This window comes from Cariama cristata, unplaced genomic scaffold, assembly GCF_000690535.1.
Source record: "Cariama cristata isolate BGI_N322 unplaced genomic scaffold, ASM69053v1 scaffold18532, whole genome shotgun sequence".
Classification (NCBI taxonomy): domain Eukaryota; kingdom Metazoa; phylum Chordata; class Aves; order Cariamiformes; family Cariamidae; genus Cariama; species Cariama cristata.
Window position 1 is genome coordinate 25,824 of NW_009604619.1, and position 20,953 is coordinate 46,776.

Genomic DNA, 20,953 nt, shown 5'->3' on the forward strand with positions numbered 1-20,953 from the left:
TGTGTGCGTGCATATACATATATATATATTTTTTTTAAATAAAGTTTAATTCCTTTGCCATCATGTTCTCTTCCTAGATAACTCTAAAGTCACCAAACTACACTTATACTAGCAACCTGTTTCCTGTGGGAATGATTGTGTAGTTCCAAACTTAAATAAAGGATTCTTTAGGGAAATGGATGGTCTGGGATGGGCAAAGCACTTAGGTAAATTACACAGTAACAGCAGAAGATACCTGCATCAATCTTCTGGCCTCTCATATACAGGTTTTTCTAGAGAGCTCTGCAAATGGCAGTACCTTGATTTCCTGAGGCAAGGTCAGCCAGCGCAAGCCTGGGAGATTGTCTAAGAATAACGCACTGCAGGTATCATAGTGTTGAGCACTGGGGCTGGCATTTGACTTGAGTCTTGCAGGCTGAAGCACACGCTGGAAGAACAGGTTGAAAAAATGATCCAGGCGAGAAACATTTTCCACCTGGCAAAAAGCACTGAACAAACATGAACTTCAAGTTAGAATAACATCGAGAAACTTGTAGCTTGTTTATATAACCCTCTGTGCTATAGAAGTCTCTTTACAGCATGATACTACATTTGGATTATTTTTTTTTTAAACATTCATTTTAAAAATGAAAAAACCTACTAGGCTAATATCCAGGCAGTACCTACAAACAAAGAAAAAACTAAAGCAGTATGGTATGTCTTAGAGCAACTTAAGATGAGACAATGATCAACTTCATCCTTTTGGAAATTAAGATTATTCTTTTTCTTTCTCTATGGCATACACACTTTAACCCTGAATTGAATGCAAGCATATGAATAGCCTACCTTGGCAATTTTATTTAGGTTACGGTCAGATTGAAAATTTTCTGGGTGATTTCCAAATGCAGAGAAAGACACTCTGCCAAATAAAGTTGAGAAGTCTGGAGTGTTTACTTTATTAAAAATATAACACTGATTCATATGTATGTTTTACAGACAGAGCTTTAACACAAAGATAACATTTGCAGAATGCTGCTGACATCCACAGTGACTTAGATTAAGTGAATGATTTAACCTAATCAAGGACAAAACTTTCTGAAGTAAAAAAGACTGTTTAAAAAGAGTCTTACTAGTGTTAAGACTGAAACAAAACAGCAAGAAGAACAGAATTCTGGGTTTTGTGCAAGTGTAAAGGAACGTGCAAAGAAATTCCACGTAAACATTAAAATTAATGCTACTAGCTGTCTTTTTCAGTAAGCATCAATGAAAAATTAGTGACTGAAAAGAAAATACTTTTGAAAGAACTCACCTGTCTAAAGAACTGTACATAAATTTCAAGGTCCTGACAACATCTTCAATCATATTCCTCAGCTGAGAAAGTGGCACACTGAAAAATAAAAATCCAAACGTACAGCTATGTTTGTAACATTTTTACTATGAATAAGCATAGGCATTTTCTGAAGAGCTCTGTTCTTAACTAGTGATATAGTGCAAACAAAAAATTCTTCATTGGACTGTATGAGATTTCCTTTGAGAAAATTTCCTCCTAGAAACACATAAATATGTAACATTACCGCTGTTACTCTGTAGTCTCTTATCTGGACTTGACTTTACCAAACACTGAAAATGACTGTTTTCTAGCCTACACATATTTCTGAGATGTAACAAGACCTTATTCCCTTTAGAGGAAATGAAAAAGAAACTGTAACAATCGATATATGAAAGATCTGAACAAAGTCAATGAAAAAAGTGGAATCACAGGTATAGAAACTAGTGCTAGTAAAAAGAGTACATTGTAAGCCTTCCCTTTCTTGTTTTTTTGACAGAAGAGTACAATTTGAGGACACATAATAGGAAACAAAATAAAATTAAAAGGAAAACAAAGCATTTTCTTTGAAACTCACTTTTCTTCAGGAAGGCCAATTACAAGCAACTTGTCAGATTCTTTCCAGTAAACAACTTGAACCAGTTTTCCACATAAGAAAAGGGAGGAACTAGAAAAATTAAATCAAAAGTACTTCTGTTAACGCTATTAAGTTATAAAAGACCACAATTATAAGCCAGAATGATTTATATGTATTTTATATGTAAAGTCTTAGGCTCACATATAATCACATGCATGCAACTGAGCTAGGCAATTACATTAATCATTACAGAACTAAAAGACTCTCTGATTTCTATTCCAAACAGATCACACCAATAGTAACAACATTTTCAAGTATACAAATATAAAGGATGAACAACTGCTACTGAAGCACCTCAGTCACCTTCTCAATGATTCAGATGCTCTTTGAAGGTCTTCCTGCCTAGCTTTTAACACAATCAACTTGGAAAATGAATGCCATTTCATATCACAGCAAGGTAACCGGAGGTACTAATGAGATTCTGAACATAGTAGTCACTCACGAAATCATTTAAAAAGACTCCACACACGTTTTGGAAACAAGCCCAAGATGTATTTGAACATATCACCTGAGTGATAAACATAAGCTTGAACTCTCATGCTATCTACTGGTATAGAAAATTGCTCTATGAAGCTCAGCAATCCCAGAAAGACACAGAGAACTTTCATTTGAACCACAAGAGTGGATTAGAACAGAAATCAGAATGAAACAGAATTAGACCTAATGTTCTAATTAGCAGTAAACCATACGTTATGCACCAGATTAAATGTACTGATTGCTGCTAAAACCAAGGTCCGTAAATATCTCCAAGACTAAATTTATAGCAAAATCTCACCTTTCTTACTATCGTGTCAACAATTTTAAATAACAAGATAACACTGCTGCAAAGTGAAAAAAGGGTAACTTTAGTTTAAGCTTGAAAGATTCAAGATTTTAATTTTTAGGATATGGCTACATGATTAACATGCTTCACTGATTCACTCATAAAAAGTGATGGTACCGAATAAGACAATAGTGTCATTTCATTAGTTAAGAAATGCCTTAGTATTTCTGCAGGTCACTAGAAAATTTTTATTCTTTGTGTAACCAAAAGTGCTTTCCAAACAAAACAAGTTATGTATTTATATAATGCAATTAACTACAAAGAAATAAGCATCCCCATCCCAAAAGATACACAGTACTTACGCAGACACAATAATTGTAATTTACTCTTCTGACAGAAAAAGCTTCATGGAAGAGCTAGGGATAATCTGGTTTATTTTTTGAAGAGATGAGACAGTCCACAGAGACCAGAAGTGCTTTTATGTTTTCAGAACTCAAAAATGGGCAATTGAGAACCTTAACAGGAAAAGTTCATCTATGTTATCATGGATTTCTGTATTGTTTTCCTGATGATACCATAGATACAGATCATCAAATAATGGACTGATTTGTCTTTTGGATGTGTTTGAAAATATAGACATGTCCAAAAATGCTGGACGTGTCCCAATATGGGAGAATTTCCATTAATGCATAAGCATTTAAGAAGAATTAACATCCCTCAGTGCTAATTAATGTGGCATTGCATTAAAATACTAGCATATGCAAAAGATCAAAAGCTTGTGTTTGATACCTGCTGCTAAAGGAGTCAATCCACATTCCTATTGATCATGAAACCAGTAACATGACTTTTAGTAACTTACTAATTAGAATGTTACCAGCATGGTTAAAGCACAGTGTTAAAACTTCTTACTCAAAAGAGCAGGATACCAACAAGTCTGAGAAAAAAAAATAAACTAAAAGAAACAAGTGTAAACAAAAGTAAATTAGTAAGTATTAATTTTCTGGTAAGCAAAAATACTCAAAAGCACTTCAAAAATTCCTTTTAAGGAAAAATTTATCAGTAGAAAAACCAACTTTAATATATTAAACAGGCTTTTGCCTTTTGAGGAATTATTGCCATTATTGCCAATGCTGTTCTGACTGCACTACTTCTTGCACTCTGTATTCTTGGGCCTGAAATCCCCTTACATTTGGCTTTTTTATACCCATCCAGGTCTTGTGTCTGACACACAAGGCACTGATGTGCAGAAGAGAATCTTGCCTGAGGCCCCGCCTGAGATGTGAGCTCATATACTGATTCTCAATGGGAAGAAGTGTGAAACTGGAAAGTGATACCTGCTATCTCACTTCTAATTATTCCATCAGAAAATCATCTACCCTTAAGTATTCAATAATCTCTTGACATATCTCCACCACCCTATGCTGCTCTAAAAACTCTGGAGTAATTTTTATTAGACTTCTTAATACAGTCCTGGTCTGTAGATACAAAAAAAAAAAAAAAAATCATCTTTCAGGCATTCCAAGTTGAATGTGAAATAAAATGAATTTGAAAGTAGCAGGCACCCATGAATTTAACTGAACTACATTTTATCTTTTTAAAAATTTTTTAAAACTAGATTGAAGCTGCTGTAGAATTTCCAGTCTGCCATAGTACAGTGCCACAGAAACCCAGTTTAGATAAGGGTGTTTTAAGAGATCTAAGAAGGGATCTAAAAACAATTTCACTGCACTAAAAATCCTCGTCATTACCACCCATGACAAAGAAATTCCCCGAAATCAATGTACATCCAGGCTGAGCAGTCCAACTTCAGGCATGCTGTTCCAGTTAAAACATTACTGCCCAACAGGTAGGGTCGCTCTTGTTTTGTCTAGAACTTGATGCATGACCCATGTGTTTTTCTGTACACATATGTATAAAATCATAAAAGTAGTAATACATTACATTTCAAATACTTTTACCTGATAATCTGGGTACCAGTAACACTTTCCAGTATGTCAGATAGTGTGAGAAATATTCCCCTCACACTTTTCAGTTTTTGGGATGCTTCTGATATGGGGTACTGATAAAGAATTTCTTGCTGTGAAGAAAGTTAGCTGTTAGTTAAGCAAAGCAAAACCAAGAACAAAAATCACAAAAAAACCCCTCCCACAGAAAACAATGTAACAGATTTTTTCCCTGGCATCAATTTTGTTTTTTAAACATGAAAGCTTTTAGCATATACTTTCACATGGTATCAAAACAAGCAGTGATGTGCACCAGCATACTGGAAAGTTCTAAAATGTACATGAATGTTTCTGACTGTTTCAACTTTTCTATTTTGTAGAAAAGTAGGACTTATTCAGAATCATTATTATATGGAGAAACATAAAATGACAATCAGTATGTCCGCTGCATTTTACAGCTTAAAGTAAGCTGTTAATAAACCTGATTCCAAGAGATAGCTAATATTTGTATGGTTGTTTCAATATTTAAATTTTGATTTAAATCAAACATACAGCTCTCTAAAACTAACAATAAGAATATGGAAACTCCAATTTCCCTCTATAACCCTACCTACTTGCTTTACATGTACAGCACAAAATATAACCAAGTTATATACTCAAATAACATATACACCATTAACAATTTTGTCACCAAACCTCGGACCATCTGTGTCAGCATACTCTTAAAAAAGTAATCTTGAAACTGAAGATCAGTAGAGATAAATATTTGTGACAATTATTTTTCTTTTTTAACCAGTTCTTTAAAAATAATTTTTTTTTATGTAAGCATTTACAAAAATTTTATGTTAATTATTTCAGCAACCATAAAAGTATAGTAATAAGCAAACGTGAGATTCCCCCCATATTTATTTTTTTCTGCCAAGTCATGATGGGCCAGAAATAATGCACATAATATTAAGCATATCAATGCAAAGAGTATAGTAAACTATCTTTCTTCACAAACAGAAGAAACACAGACATGATTAACTTTCCTATTTATGTCACTAAGCACATCCAGCCACTGCCAATACCTGTCAGAAAATTTTCCTTCATCAAGATTAAAAGAACGTGAAGTTTTGTTACAGAAGGACCTGGCAAACTCTTCATTCTTATCCAATTTAATTAGCTCTATTTTCAAATACTCATTAGTGATAAGGATTTTTTTTTCTTGACTCAATCCCTCAGCTGTAAAAAACCCTGCCACTTTCTAATTACAGCACTACAAAGGGCTAGAAAAAGCCTTTTATTCTCCTCACTATGAACTGGGGCCTTTAGACAAAATTAATTTCAGAATTACCTGCACACTTTCCCAGGGAAAGAAAAGACAACTGTAACAAAAAGTCATAGCTGTATCACTTATATATATAGATAAAAAAAAAGTTAGCAAGGTTCAGCACATACCACCATACAAGATCAGCTGTCTTCAAAGCAAGGTGAAGGTTCATAGGCCAATGACAATGGAATTAATAAATGAGAAGTAGCTCATTTCTTAAAAAGCATAAACCTGCCTTCAACCCCAAAAACCCAAACCTGGACAGACTATCTAAACTAATGGTTTATCAAACAGTTTTCCTTTTTTATTTTTATTTTACTAATTTCTCAAACTTAGCCTAAATAACATTTAAAAAAAAATAGTGCAGTCTTAACAACATAAGAAATGGCTAAAAGATCCTGTGTCAAAATGGTGCCAACCAGCTAAAAACCTATAATCTTCAAACACAGTGTACTGACAACAGAAGCTTCAAGTTGCATCTTACATAAGGTTAAAAAAGAAACTAGATGAAAGACAACTATGAATTCTTACAAGATTAATTCAGAAATTATAAAAACAGGGAGAAACACTACAGTACAAGTACAAGTCAGTGTCTGTATGAACCAAGGTATCTTAACAGCTACTTGGTAATACCTACTTCACAAGTATGCTAAACGCATCCTTCCAGTAACACTAGCATGCAGGAGGCATATCAACATTATTCCTTTCAAGACATGGTATTGCCAAAATCAGTTCAATATCGTAATGTATGCTGGTACAAATAACGTATGTTATAATCGTAATACCTACCTTGAACTAAAACATAAAAAAGGCAAGATCAACCTTACTCACTGAAACTATTATCATACAGGACACTCCCAGCATGCATGCACACATCCTACATGATTTCTAATACTACTTTCCTTTATAGTTGAGTAGATACAGCTGACAAGTCTTAGAGTTCATTAATTCTACCTTTGGGTGCCAAAAGCTCCCAAGTAGAAGAATTAGTTACTAGTTGTAGATGCCATTGTTTACAGGGATGTGATCTGCATACCATGCCTCCTTTGGATATGGGTAAAGCAGCTTAGTAAAGGATCATTATATTTTTATTGTGCAATATGGCATAGGCATATAACAACTTCACTGCTAATTTTAAGCGCTGCTGTGAACTAAATCTAGAACAGTACATCTACAGGATAAATGTCACTTACTGTTCACCAAATGAAATTCAAGACAAATGCCTTGAAGAAGGCGGCATTCTTTTGTCAGGAAATGTTACAAAGAGCTTGATTATACCAGCAAAACATCTCTCAGCATCAGAGGCTATTTGGGGCGACACATCTACCAAGACTTCTCAGGAACCAATTATTCCTTGGTATAAAGGGAGAACAAGTACATTACAATCCCTCTTTTACCTCTGCTCAACATTCCGTTTCTTGGGAGAGTGTAAAGAAATAATAGGGCAAGAAAGCAGTACTCTATTTACTCTGAAGTGCAGGAATTCCAATTAGGCATTTGTATATCTGTTCACTTACTAACAGAGGAGCCAGAGGCCCTGAAACTTATTTATTTATTTAAATATTTCATGAGCTTTATGTGACCAAGAAAACACCGGTCTTTAAGTCTACAGCAATTGTCCATAGCTGTTCTATCCACGTAACATAGCAGTCTTGTACTACAAACTTAGAACTGAAGAAAAAAAGAACTATTTGCAATATATAAGTGAACTTTGATAAAGCATCTTAAGTTTATTTAATTCACAGTTAAACAAGCTCTTTTCATTTCTGTTATAGGGAAGTACCAAAGCAGAAAAATACTGCAGTGTCGTATGTTTTAACGGAAGCAGTCTCCAGGTGGGAAAAAAAGCACAGAACGACCCTGCCTAGTTGCAATGCTATTCAAAAAAAGAAAAGAGTAATAATTATGAGAGACACTTGTATAAACTAATTTCTGCTGAAGGTACCTCCCATGAAAAAATGTAGTCTCTTAAACAAAATTGTAAAAAAACGCAAACTAAAGCTTACAGTATTAGTATCTTGCTGTAATAAGCAATGAAGCATACATTACCTTAAAAATATTATGTTAAGAGTATGACTTGTGTTGCAAAGTCAAGTACTCCAGTGTTACGAAGTACTGGATTTATGGCTGCCTAATAAGCCTTAATTATACACTCTCATCTGTCCCATCTTGTCCTCTGCACAAGACAGGCATCTTTCAGAAAAAATGTAATACTTAAGACAATGTCATGCTGCATATGTACAAAAGGGCTGACTTAATGTTGCACAAGTAGCCATAAATCTGTCATTTCCTAGCTTTCAACCTCTTGACTCTGCAAACTTCACCACATTTTTTTACATGATATTATCGTATCATGTAATTTTCTCAGGTTCTCCTCCCTAGCCCTGTCTCTAGAAAATAAAATTAAACTCCATTATGTGTAGTTGTAACACTTTTTCTCTATTACGTATCACCAACAGTGCAATGTAGACTTCCATCAGTTGAAAAATAGTATCAAAAAAATAAAGACATCTCAGAGAAGGGATGGAGCACTGACTGGATCTAAGGATTAATTCCAGGGGAGAGAAAACAAAATGTGTTTCTTCTGCTCCCCACTCCATCACCATCCCACCATCCCAGTCCCTGGGGACTGGCGAAACTTGTACTTCATTTGCTGTCTCCACATCACAGATAATATAAGATCACTGGGGCACTATGCTAAATCTACAGAGAATTTACAGCAGGGGAGACGTCCTTTTCTAAATGTCTGTTCCTAAAAAGTCCACTTTGTCCATCTGTCATTTTCAGATGGGGCAAGTGGCCAAACTCAGCCCTCCCCACTGTTCTGTGTCCCTGCATTCTGAGTGGAGTATTTGTAGCTATGGCTACATCATGAGCAACATCTACACAAACTTACAAGGGGTTATACTACACAAGCACAATTTTTCTGAAGAACACACAAAGGAAAGAGATGTGAAAGGAAGCTTTACAGGACAAAGGAAAAAACACTTCAGTAGCTCAAAAATGTTGCCCAAGCAAGAATCAAGAGTTGATTGCAAACAGCAGACATGCCAGAATCCTCTAAGAAAAGGCACATTAGCATTTCAAAACAGGAGGAGCTAGACAGATTATGTATGTGGACTGCCAACAGCTCCTGCTGGGGAAAATCTTTTTGACTAGGCCCATTTCATAGTTCCAAGTTTTGAGAGGCATACTGAAAACATCACAGTAGAGCATCTGAGAGACGGTAATGAACTTCTGAATTTTGTTAACACCTCTAGCCTGCTCTTTATGTAAAGACATTCAGCAGTACTGATGTGATTTCAAGTTCAATTAGAGTTTGTCAGCAGCGATGCTAATTTTTTTCCCCTGGAATTTCAAGCCATGTTTCTGTCAATATGGACATTCTACAGAATGTTCACTTCTCAAAATGATTAGCAAAGGTGGGTTTTGTTGTGCGTGTTGGGTTTTTTTTTTCACCCCCCATCAAAAGGCATAGCAGTTGCTGTTGTCAGTTGTTACCTTTCACCTTCAGTTTTATTTAGTTAGCCACATACCTCATCCTTAGATGTTTCAGAATCCAGTTTCAGTGTGAGGAACATAACAATATGAGGCACGTCTTGTATAGCCTGTTGAAGGTCCGTACTATCTTCTCCCCACAAGAGCCGAACCAGATTGTTCATACTTGCCTGTGCCCGTTTATACCTTTGTTGAGAAGTTCCTTCAGGCTCAAATATTGATGTTTCAAATGTAAGTTTAACCTATTAAGATAATTAATTACTGTGAAAATGAGGCTGTGTTTACAATTATGTTCTAATATCAGATGAAATAGATGCCATTTGAGCCCTTTAAAAGATTAAGTCTTGTTAAGCTTTCCTGATAGAGATGTAAGCATTCAAAAATTCCTAAACAAGAAAACCAATTATATATTCAGCATTACAGAACCATCTATTATTAAGGACAAAGCCAGCTATTGCATGCTTTATGAACCATGTGAGTAAGCATGTGGTTTGGTGTGTTTTCATACTTAATTCTTATGGTTTTGAGAATGGAAAAATACACTTACTGCTCTGGGTTGGTTTGAACAAAACCTATTACCATGCTTTTGAAACACACACAGTATTTGACTTCTTTCAAAATGTCAGCACTTTCAGAAGTGTATATCCTCAAGGCTTTTTCATGACCATTTCTTTGCTATTTTGAGTGCACTGACAGGTACATCTGCACAGGAAAATCGATTTACATTAGACTGCAAAAGTCTGTTGATTTGTAACACTCAGTAGCAATTCTTTCAATCTGCCAACATTTCCACTATGTTAACTTCTCTTCTTTTTTTAAAAAACTATAAAGTCAGCAAAGTCAGAGTTTTGTTGCTGTATTTAACAATTGTACACAACTAGCAAGAAGCGTAAAAATTGTTTACACCACTTGCTATGCTGTGCCTTCAGAAGAAAAAATAAAAATCAAAGCACAAACAGAGCATTCTCTCTTAAAAAATAACTTCGAGTTTAAATGATCAAGCTTACTTTGTCAAAAAATTACATGATGTTTACTGTTCTTTATGTCCCAAATAAAGTAAAACTCAGGAATCTCAGAATAAACCATATTTCCTGGCTCACAAGCAACTCAAAATCCAAACTTGGTGTTGAAATGTTTCACAATTTGCTTTACAGACCTCCTTTTTATGATGGTTGCCTTACAAAAATTATGTTTCGTTAGTTGTTCCAGCAGTGATAAAATGAAGGAGTAATTTTTTTGTGAACAAACACTTCATCCTAAGTATGAAAAGATATGTGAGAAATATCTAACTCTTGAACTAGGCATAAAATTGTAATTTCTGAGGAGAATAAATTGATTTGTTTTCTTGGACGATACCTTCATTTTCATCACTGTTCAGAGTGACTGAAAATATATCTATTTGGATTAAGTAGGCACGCTCTTGGTTCCCTCTTTTATATGTTTTAACTCAAGATTGTTTGTCTGCCTTAAAGTATCCTTAAAATGCCTATTGACTGAGAAGCTCTAAACATAATACATCACACCAAATCCTGCTTCTCTTTAAAGTCAGTGGCAATTTAGCCTAATGATTGATACAACAAAAAAAGTTTATATTTTCCCAGTTGCAATAAATTTGAAAAGCTCAAGCAGAGGTAATGTATACATTTAAATACAGATAATTTACATTTTTGTAATTGTGTATGTGTACACACATACTTAAAGAGATGAACGCCAACAAGAAATAATGATGCTTTAAAACACCCACTGCCTGTCAAACTAGATCAGAGAAAAGTGCCATCATCGGCTCTTCCAACTGCAACATTTATGTCACTGGCTGCCGCCTTCTCATTCCACTCTACTCCCTTCCAACACTTCTCATTAATCTTTTCCTCTCTTATTTTGGCTGCTGCCAGCTTTCTTCTCTTTTCTCTTCCCATTCTCTGGAACAGCACGGCACTCAATCCTGCTCTCCTGCCATGTGCTACCACTTTCTTTTCTGACAGTAACTCATCCCTGAAATGAATCATTTCAGTTTCGATTCATTACACTGCACATTAACAGGACTTGAGGAGCAGAAACATCCCGCTAAGCAGTGGTGGCTTTTTAAGACCCAGTAACTTTGTTCGGAGTTTTACAGATGTAGGTTTTCTTCTCTGGCATTCTGTGACTCAGTTCCCTTTCTTTGTCACGCCATCTGCATGTATTTCAGAGGATTTTTCTCATACCCTGTTTAACTATTTGCAGATTTCCTCAAGGCTCAACAGTTATTTCTCTTAACTTCTACTACATCTTGTCCGGGGACACTTATTCATGACACTTAGGCTACAGTCTCTACACTAATGATGCACAGATGTAATTCTTGCTGCAGCCTATCTTTTAGTCTCTCAATTAAAAAAAAAAACCACACAAACCCCAAACTACTCAGTCTGTCTTGTCTTAACAAACTGGGCCAAACAGAACTTTAACTCTCCCTCCTCCCGTAGGCATCCATTCTGCCTCCCACATTACTGTTGGTAATACCGCACCGCTCAGATATGAGGTCACGGTATTTTGAGAAAGGTCTCTCTCTCCAGAATTTGACTACAAGTTCCTTTCCAAATCTTCTTGATTCTATCTAACAGCTTGAAACATGGTATTTTCTGTTCCTCTCTACTTTTGTCCAAGTTCTAATCTATTTCCTGCCTTTAAAAAAAATTACCTTGAAAAAGACCATCTAGGCTGGAAAACGATATAATAGAAAACGACCAAGAGACTGTATTTCTACATACCCTAAAAAACTATTTTTTTTGTGGAGGAGAAATGAATCTTCATCAGGTGCATAGGACCTAATTAAATATGTGACTACTGAAGTACCCTTTTGTAAATACTGACTACGAAATCTTTTACAACTTTGATTCCATTTCTCCTGAAGAAAATCAGTTCAATGCACAGCAGAAAACAGAAAAGGAAATGAAACAAAGAATGGGAGAAGCACAGAAAATATTAGTATTCCACTCTACAAATATATAGCATGCACACATTCGCAATATTTAGATCAGTTCTCAAAAAGAATTTAATCAAACGGCAAGAAGGCACTGATGAAGGTGACAGTAACAGCAAACTATGAGGTACATAGATGGGGATTTTTCAGCTTAGGAAAGATGTGACAAAAGTGGAACACAACAGAGCTCTCCAAAGTCATGGAGTGACAGGAAGAGTAAGACATGGACAGTTAACTACTCCTCATAACACAGGAACCTGGGGGTATGAAAGGCACTTAATTAGATGGCAGTTTGAAAACCAACAAAAATGAACATAACACAAAGCAGTTATGTAAATCACTGCTACAGGATGCTGTGGAGGTCAAACGCATTTTAAAAACTAGATTAAAAAAGGAGAAGGTACAAACGTGTAAGTGATCCAACAAGTCCCTAACTATTGACTGCTGGAAGCTGGAAAAGTATGATGGGGAAGTCACTCTGTAATTTGTTTCTTAATACCCTTTACTTAAAACATTTGTCAGCGTAAGAAACAGAAAATGTGGCTGTTATACTGTTGGTCTGACCCAGAAAGGCGTGCTTTCTGTTTATCTGCAAGAAAGCTGTATGTCTTAGAATATGGATTTTATTATAGACAGAGCTGGTGGCATTGCCTGCCTTTTAAGACTGCCTGCCGTTTCCTGTTGCAAGCCTGTTTTCCATGTGCTTATGGTTTGCACAACTGTAACTCAAAATTTCAGGCTGAAATTTCCCATTCTGAATGTCTGCCTCAGGCTGAATATTTTTAGAAAGTTTCAGGTAAAAGGGTTCTGCAACTTCGAAGTATCAGGGTAAGGAAAAGTATATTCTTTCAGCATATCTTCCTCCTCCTGTTCTGTCCTCTCTGACTTGTGGTGCTAGAGAACGGCAGCTATTTTGATTATAGAAATGTAAAATTGTACAAGCTGCAGAATATAACTTTATTCTATTACCTTAAGCATTGGTTGAGGGGTATGTTTTGGCCTGTCACATACAGTGACTGCTACAGAACTTCTAAACAAGATGTCCAATGCTTTAATCAGAATTGGGACTTGATATTATTAGGCGACATGCAAGCGCCCAAACAGAAACAGTGCTGCCATTAAAAAAAAACAAACGACTGATGTAGCATTTGGATTTCTATTGCTCAGTAAATAACCTGAAGTAGCCCTTACATGTCTAGAAACTAGTTTGCCTAAACTGAGGTAAGGAAAACAAAATTCTGGAAATAAAATAATGACAGATGTTATGCCACATGCTGCAACTCAGAGAATCTAGGTAGTTAGTTTTTGAAATTACTTCCAGTAATTTTTACCACTGAACCCAGAAAAGCAATGACTTTGCCTATGTAACGACCTTGTAAGTGTAGTAAAACAGCTTTAAACATCTTTTTTTGGTATTTTGCAATATGTGACGAATGAGAATACATTAACAATTTTGCTTGTGTAACAGCTGTCTTTATTACTAACTCTCCGAAACAACAACCCTCTGTTCTTCAGCAGCATGAACACAGTGTTCTACGCTGCAAAAAACCCCAGAACTCTGTATTTAAATTCTCCACTGGTCTATTTCAGCAGTCACTCTTCTGGCTTGACTCAAACTGCACAGTAAAAAAAGGAATAATTGCACTTTAATAAAAGGTTTTGGAAAGCCAACAATGACAAACAGTTATACATTTCAAGTAATCGCTGTCTACTTGACAGATTTACTGACAATGTAAACATTAATGTTGCATTAAAAGTAACTACTATATAAAGGGTTGCATTGCATTTTCACAACAAGTAATAAGTACACTCTAATCTGGCAAGGATACAATTAAATAAACTATATAATCTCTGCTTTTTTAATCATTCTGTATTTAATAACAGTTACAGCAACTCCATATTTGGTCAGAGACAGGCAAGACAAGGTTTTTCTACCATGGAGCTCTGCCAATACCTGACCACAACTCTGGTAGCTTAAGCAAGCTTCATACTGTCAAGTATCTTGGAAAGCTTCCTAAACTGACATATTAGTACTCAATCTTACTGCAGTTGCAGTTGTAGTTCTACAGGCACTTACACTACCTAAGTTGCAAACAGAAGCATGTTTAACAAAACCTAAAATTTCCACTTCTTTTTATCTCTGGACAGTAAAACATGTCTATTATTATCACCTTGTATATTCTCCCTGACGAAGAACTACCAAGAGGTTACAGACATACCGTAACAGGCACTATAACTTTAACCTGCTCTGTCTCATATCTATAAATTCTAACTTTTACCTTGTCTTCCTGTCCACCAGGAAGCAGATTTAAGCAGAGTAACTCAAAATCCTTAATTTTACACTACTAATTAACTTGGTAATTAACACTCTCCTGGTTTAATTCTGAAATAGATATCCAATTATTTATTAGTTATTTAATCCTTCATTATAACTCCAAAATTATTATTCAGCTAGAAGGGAAGATACATGCAGTAGGTTTGACGGTAAGAAACATTATTCATTAGGTCAGTGTTGGGTGTGTTGGTTTTTTTTTTTAATCAATTTTTATTACTGACTTCTATCAATCTTCATCACTGTTCAGTTTTAAAAGATCTTCAAAGTATCTTATCTAAAAGCTCTTAAATACTCAAGAATTTATTTTTCTATTTAAATATGCAAGCAGTATCAACTTCTCTGTTTAAATGCTCTTAAATATCTTTAATAGCACTACTTATTAATTCAGGCTTCTTTTTAGTCTCTTGGGGTTTTTGTAAGTCTCTTTTATATTCATGAAGAGATAATTATTTAATTTAACTATTTCCATAGCAATTATTACCATTTTAAGAACAGTAATTGACAAAAAAGCTACTACTATTCTGTGGCTGACATTTATTTTTAAGCTAGACATCACTATCTTGCTTTGTATGTGCTACTACCACACTGCACAACTCCAGCCCTATTACCCACCAGGAGCAAGGCATCACAACATTACATACCTTGTCCGTCATTTGCTAAGATCAGAGTGTGAAAAATAACTCTCAAGGCAACCATACTTGCCATCTCGGCCCATATCGACAACTACCACTGGTTAAAAGTTTGTGCAGGTCTCAAAGGAGTTACTTCCCTGTAGTCAATAAGTAGTAGGTAATTTTGATGTAAGTGGTAACATAGTAACAAAGTTGTTTTCTGAGCAGGAAAAGTAATAAAACTTGATTTTTCACATATGTACGTACTAGTTCTCATAGAGAAACAGAAATACTCAGAATTCTGCAAGCATAGAATACCTCGATTCTCACAATGGGCAAAAATAATCAGGTGTTATCGTTAGTCTAAACCTCCAAGTAAGCTGCTACCTCTTGCACAAAGTTGCATGTGTTTTCCGTCTCTGGCTGATGACAAACGGGGTATGTAACAGTGGGACTGTGTCTCACGTCCCTTAGTGGGACACTGGCTTGAGTCACCTACTTGCACCTACTTATTTTCACAAAACTTAACAGAATTAAACTCTGAAATTTCTACGCTTAAGTTTGACTGAAGTCAACAAATGTGTTCAAAAGTAGATGAAGAAGTTCTAAGAAAAAGACCACCTAGGTTCTGTTTCCTAAGGAAAAAAGGCTAGAAGCATTATTAATTTTTACAGAGGACATTTGGAATAAATGTTCAACTACTGTACCTGCATAGGACCTGGAATGCAAGACAAAACCCTTTCTATGTTTTCAGAATTCACATCAACATCATTTACAGCAACTAGAGCATCTCCTGGAGGTAAGACAAAAGCATGAGAAAGTTAGATGGTATTACACAACAATACAAAGCCAAACAGTGTTGCGTTTTAAAAATTAGTATGACATTCAAGCAAATCATAAATGTCTTTTTGTTACATTTAAGTACATGGTTTCTACATGCGACTATGTTTATAAACATTAGTCTATTACCTCAGTGCTCTTAAGGCCTTGATGCCATGCTTGTATCATTTTACAAAAATAACTGTCAAAGCCTCTCCCCTCCATCCAGGCTTATATCACTCTTCTTACTTGATCAGAAAACCCAACAACTTCACCAACCGAGTTACGCCCAAGAATTATTTTTTTCCCCCTCCGAAACCACCTCTGTTCACTTGCCAGTCCTTCTCCACTGCTACCTCCACTGATAGTGACACTCCTGTTTGCAAAAGCACTCCAAACCTCATTCTTCCTGTAGCAGCTTCTAGGCCATCACTTACACCAACGGCTTCAAGCGTTGGCTGAGCCTAACTATGGGAGAAGCCCACCACCCCTGACCCCTCTCTTTGCAGCAGTCCTGGCAGTTACCGTGCGCATTAGTAACTCAGCTTAGTTCACTGAACTGGCAGAAAACCATTCACTCTTCCTCATTTTATCCCTACACCTCCTTTGTCTCTCAAGGCACATCACAATTTAGTCCTTTCTCTTCTTTTCCATGCCTTGTCCACTGCTGTAGCTTCTTATTCTGCCCTCTTCATGCTTTTATCTGCCAGTTCTTCCTGCCTAACGACATCGTGCATTTTCTCAATCTGACTCTCTTCCCATGAGTGGAAATGGGGAGAAAAACCCCGGGATCCCAAAGAAAAAGTCTTTAACTGCTAATGGAAAAGGTTTGAAAAATTAAAGGCACCAGTTACAAAAGCAAACAGAACTGAATTAGAGCTTACAAACTTAAAACCCACTTTAAAGTTTAAAGGACAAAAATCAAACTGGGATTTCTATCTCAAGTGAGGGAAAATATTCTAGAGAAGTATCCCATAATAATTAGTTGATAACCTCTGCCTCATCCCCCTCAAAAAGATGCATGTTTAAGCATGAAGTATGTAAGAAGGACGAGAGAGATCAGTGGAAAAAAACCATCTGTGAAGTTAGAAAACATAAAGCTAAAATAACATCAAAAGATAAAACTACTTAGACCTGTCAAAAGGAATAGAAATTGAAAAGTAAAAATAAAAGGGTTTTTTGGCCATTCATCTACTTTCAAAAAAAATAATAAATGGAAGCAGCAGTAAGAAAAGGATGCACATTAAAGGTATTTCAGGTATGGTAGCGGAAGACTAAATCAACCAAAAGATTTGATTACTTAAGCTGGCAATTTAGAACATCAGTCCAACATTTAACGTGAGATTTTAGGTTGAACTTAAGTCAGAAAAACTCTCACTAAAAGGACAGTCCTTCATAGTTTCTCTCATGTCAACATCCAAAGTTGGAAGCACTTTTCAGTATAAAAGAAGCTACAAAGGAAGAAACCAATAAATATTACTGGAATAACAGAAATATAATGGAATTAAGTAGTATATTAATTCTCAAGAAGGTAGCCAAGTAACACAAAACATGAACAAGACAAACACAACACCCAGATGCATTAGAAAAGGCATGTCCTCTGAATGTAGGTGAGTATTCACAGGACCTGACAGGATCCCATCCAGAGCACTCCTTGCAATTCTGTTCACCTGTGCTCATGAAAAATGAAATCAAATAATATCAGATACATAGAATACTGCAGCGACCATGGGAAATGAAGAACCCATTTACGTCAATTAAAGATGAGGTGAGTAAAGGCTAGGTGTGAAAGCAGCTGGAGTAGAAATCAGAAGGTTCTGTAAAACAGAGAATTTCTAAAAAGCTTTCCAATAAGGCTATCTAGGGCAAAATACCTAAGATGAGGAAACAAATTTATGAAAAGAACTATACAAAGTGACTGCCAGTGGCACTAGGATATAAGACTTGATGATTCATTAAGTCCTTTCCAGAGCCAAATAATTCAAGTTCAGAGTAATAAAACAGGCCTTGTTTTCTACTCGATTTTGTCTGGTGCCACTTTCAGTTGTCTCTGCTTTATGGCCTACTGGGTGACAAACTTGATTAGTTTCCAGCTTCTATCTTCTGTCTGTAGAAAGGGAAATAAAGAAATCAGCTTCCTAATTAACATTGAAAGTGACTGGATTCCAAGGTCATTCTTATGCCTTACAGGTGTGAACTAAAAATACCAAGAGCTGCTCTGGAAGAGCAAATTGAAAACCAAGCCTAATTTTGCTTCAGCTGCACAAAGACTCCCTGAAAAGGTACCGCCACACCATCTCCAAGATTATTAATATTAGCATTTAAAAGAGTGTAACATGTTATATGAGACACTTAATAAACAACTGAAAAAAAGAAAAAAGGATTGACTGAGGTACTGAAGACACAAGTCTGAGGTACTGAAGACACAAGTCACGTTACATGCTACAAGTTCTCTTAATAGACTGCTGGATAGAGAAGCCCCCCGGCTTTTCCTTCCCTCTCGTGCCCCAGGTAAAGCTGCCCCTGAGCTCATCACTTGTCCCGTCTGTGCTCCCGGCTGGCCAGTCCATTCCAGGGCAGTTCAGAATCAGACCCAGCAAACACTGACTTGTCCAAAAAGCTGTCAGAGGGCCGGAGAGGGAATGGTATTGTAAGAGCAGTAGGAGGTATCCCCATGTGTGGGCAAAGGTGCGAGGGGAGGAATTCTGGGATTGGCATGTGGATATAATGCAAATCCAAAGACAGTTGGACAGTTCACTACTTCCTCTGTTCACAGTTTGTTTTATTATTTGTATCTACATTTATATCTCACCACACTTAGGTGAGCCTTATTGAAAAAGGTGAAATAAGCCAGCGTGTCCCTCGCAACTAGTGCTGCTATGCTTGCTGGGTTCAGGGAATCGTATGAATTCCAGAACACCCAGGCTAGAAGGTATAATCCTGACACTTGTTCTTTTCTTCTGTGCCAGGAGAAATGAAAAGCCAGAGGCAGCATTACAGCGGTATTCAACTACACCTGCAATAGAGAAATCCTCCAGCCAGGCAGTAGCAGCAGCACTGATCACTTTCAGGCAGTGTAAAGAGATTAGAAAAAGGACATGGATTCGTAGCAAACGTGCATGTTAGTGTAACTGTATTTTAAGCCTTGGCTTGGCAACAAAAATGTGCCCAACTGCAGAAAGCAAGCACCAAACAATTGTAAGGTTCAGTACGTATTTCAAGTTTTCCAAGACGAGTTGCTCAGCTCAAACTAACACAGTGATGATAATGACATGCATACTAAGGAAAAGCACAATCTGTGTCTCTAAAGTATTTCAATTTCCTGAGAATCTAAGTAAAGACGACAGAATCTGAAAGTTTAGAAGATTACTGACAGTTTATCATTATTTCTGTCTCCTACCTTGTTCTTAAATACCATCAAGTGCAACTGGAATTTTTCCCAGGTACTAGGTCGATTGCTCAAAATCAGTGCAAAACAGAATTAAGGCCAACGAGAGAAAGAATATTCTTCTTAACTATCAATAAGGAATTAAAGAAACTCCCCAAAATGCAAGCAATATTCCTCTTTAATATACTAGGCAACAAGCAACTGCTCACCGTTATTTTACATTAAAGGAAAATTAATGACTACTCTTTCTTACAGCAAAACCAAGAAAAGGTTAAGTTTTATTATACACACAAAATGTTATCATTCCTTGGAATGAATTAAATTGTTTTTTCTGTTTCAAGTAATAGTAGTTCTCTCCCTAACCTCTGTGTTTCTTGATGCACAGCACAGTGAAGTTTTAGCCTATTGAATCTTCAATGCAACAGTAATTCAAAGACAGGGAAGTTGAAAGTTTAACAGCATTTAAAAGCAACTCACTCAGTCCATGCCAGAGCTCCAGGACTTGAAAATTAGTAATCAAAAGCAGAGCATTCAAGCTACTCTAATATAACAAGAAGAAATTATAAACAGAATGACTACATTCTTTGTTGAAGAACACTGTATTAAGGATCATCGTTCACAAATACAAGGGAAAGCATAAATTGCTCTTGTACTCATCTGGAGCACTGTTTAAACAAACGTTGTTTGTGTTCTGTTTGTTTTACTACCAACCCCATGAATTCTGTTGTAAGGACAACAGTTGAGTCATCTAATCCACACCACCATTCAAACGAGCTGCACGCATTTTGTGAGGACAGATGCACCTTAGCACTTAAGGGAATATTTTTGAACCACATCTCCCAGGGTGCAATATACAAAGACACTTTGAAAGAAGAAGATCCATCAGTATTTACAAGTTACATACTCAAAGTGTTTTATTTATTGGATGCCTAATGTACGTATGTAAAACATTCATTGCAGCAGTAAATATTTGTTCCATTCAATTTGTAAAAATGTAATCACGTTCCATAAATGGAACAGCTTTCCAGAAGACACAGCCAAAGCAGTCCTTTAAGGCTGCCTTCATTTCGCCAGAAAATGCTGTATCGCTATTAAAGAACCGCAACTTGATATACAACTGAGAAAAATCCACATTTATCAGTATGGACTTTCGAGAATTGGGGGTGGAGGGTGTTTGTGTTTTCTTCCTTTTCTTTTTGCCAAACACAAGAGCATTCAAAGAATACAGACTATGAAGTAACAGAATGAAAGACATCACTGGCACAATAGGAAGTATGTAAAATTATGAACACAGAATATCTTAAAGCAGAACATGATCACAAGATCTACCCAGTGTGATAATTAATGTCAGCGAAAGAGTTTATATATGCAAGTGTTCCTTT

At 36.2% G+C, this 20,953-nt stretch overlaps 1 protein-coding gene across 1 annotated transcript in view; it reads right to left on the reverse strand.

Annotated features, from left to right (window-relative positions):
- INTU (inturned planar cell polarity protein) overlaps positions 1 to 20,953 on the reverse strand; it is a 40,387-nt gene that overhangs the window by 12,399 nt on the left and 7,035 nt on the right. Inside the window, exons 2-7 of the mRNA XM_009695693.1 lie at positions 16,072 to 16,157; positions 9,498 to 9,701; positions 4,665 to 4,783; positions 1,884 to 1,973; positions 1,289 to 1,366; positions 299 to 488 (exon numbers count right to left, since the gene is read on the reverse strand). Coding sequence (XP_009693995.1) covers positions 299 to 488; positions 1,289 to 1,366; positions 1,884 to 1,973; positions 4,665 to 4,783; positions 9,498 to 9,701; positions 16,072 to 16,157 — 767 coding nt within the window. The remainder of the gene's footprint in view (positions 1 to 298; positions 489 to 1,288; positions 1,367 to 1,883; positions 1,974 to 4,664; positions 4,784 to 9,497; positions 9,702 to 16,071; positions 16,158 to 20,953) is intronic.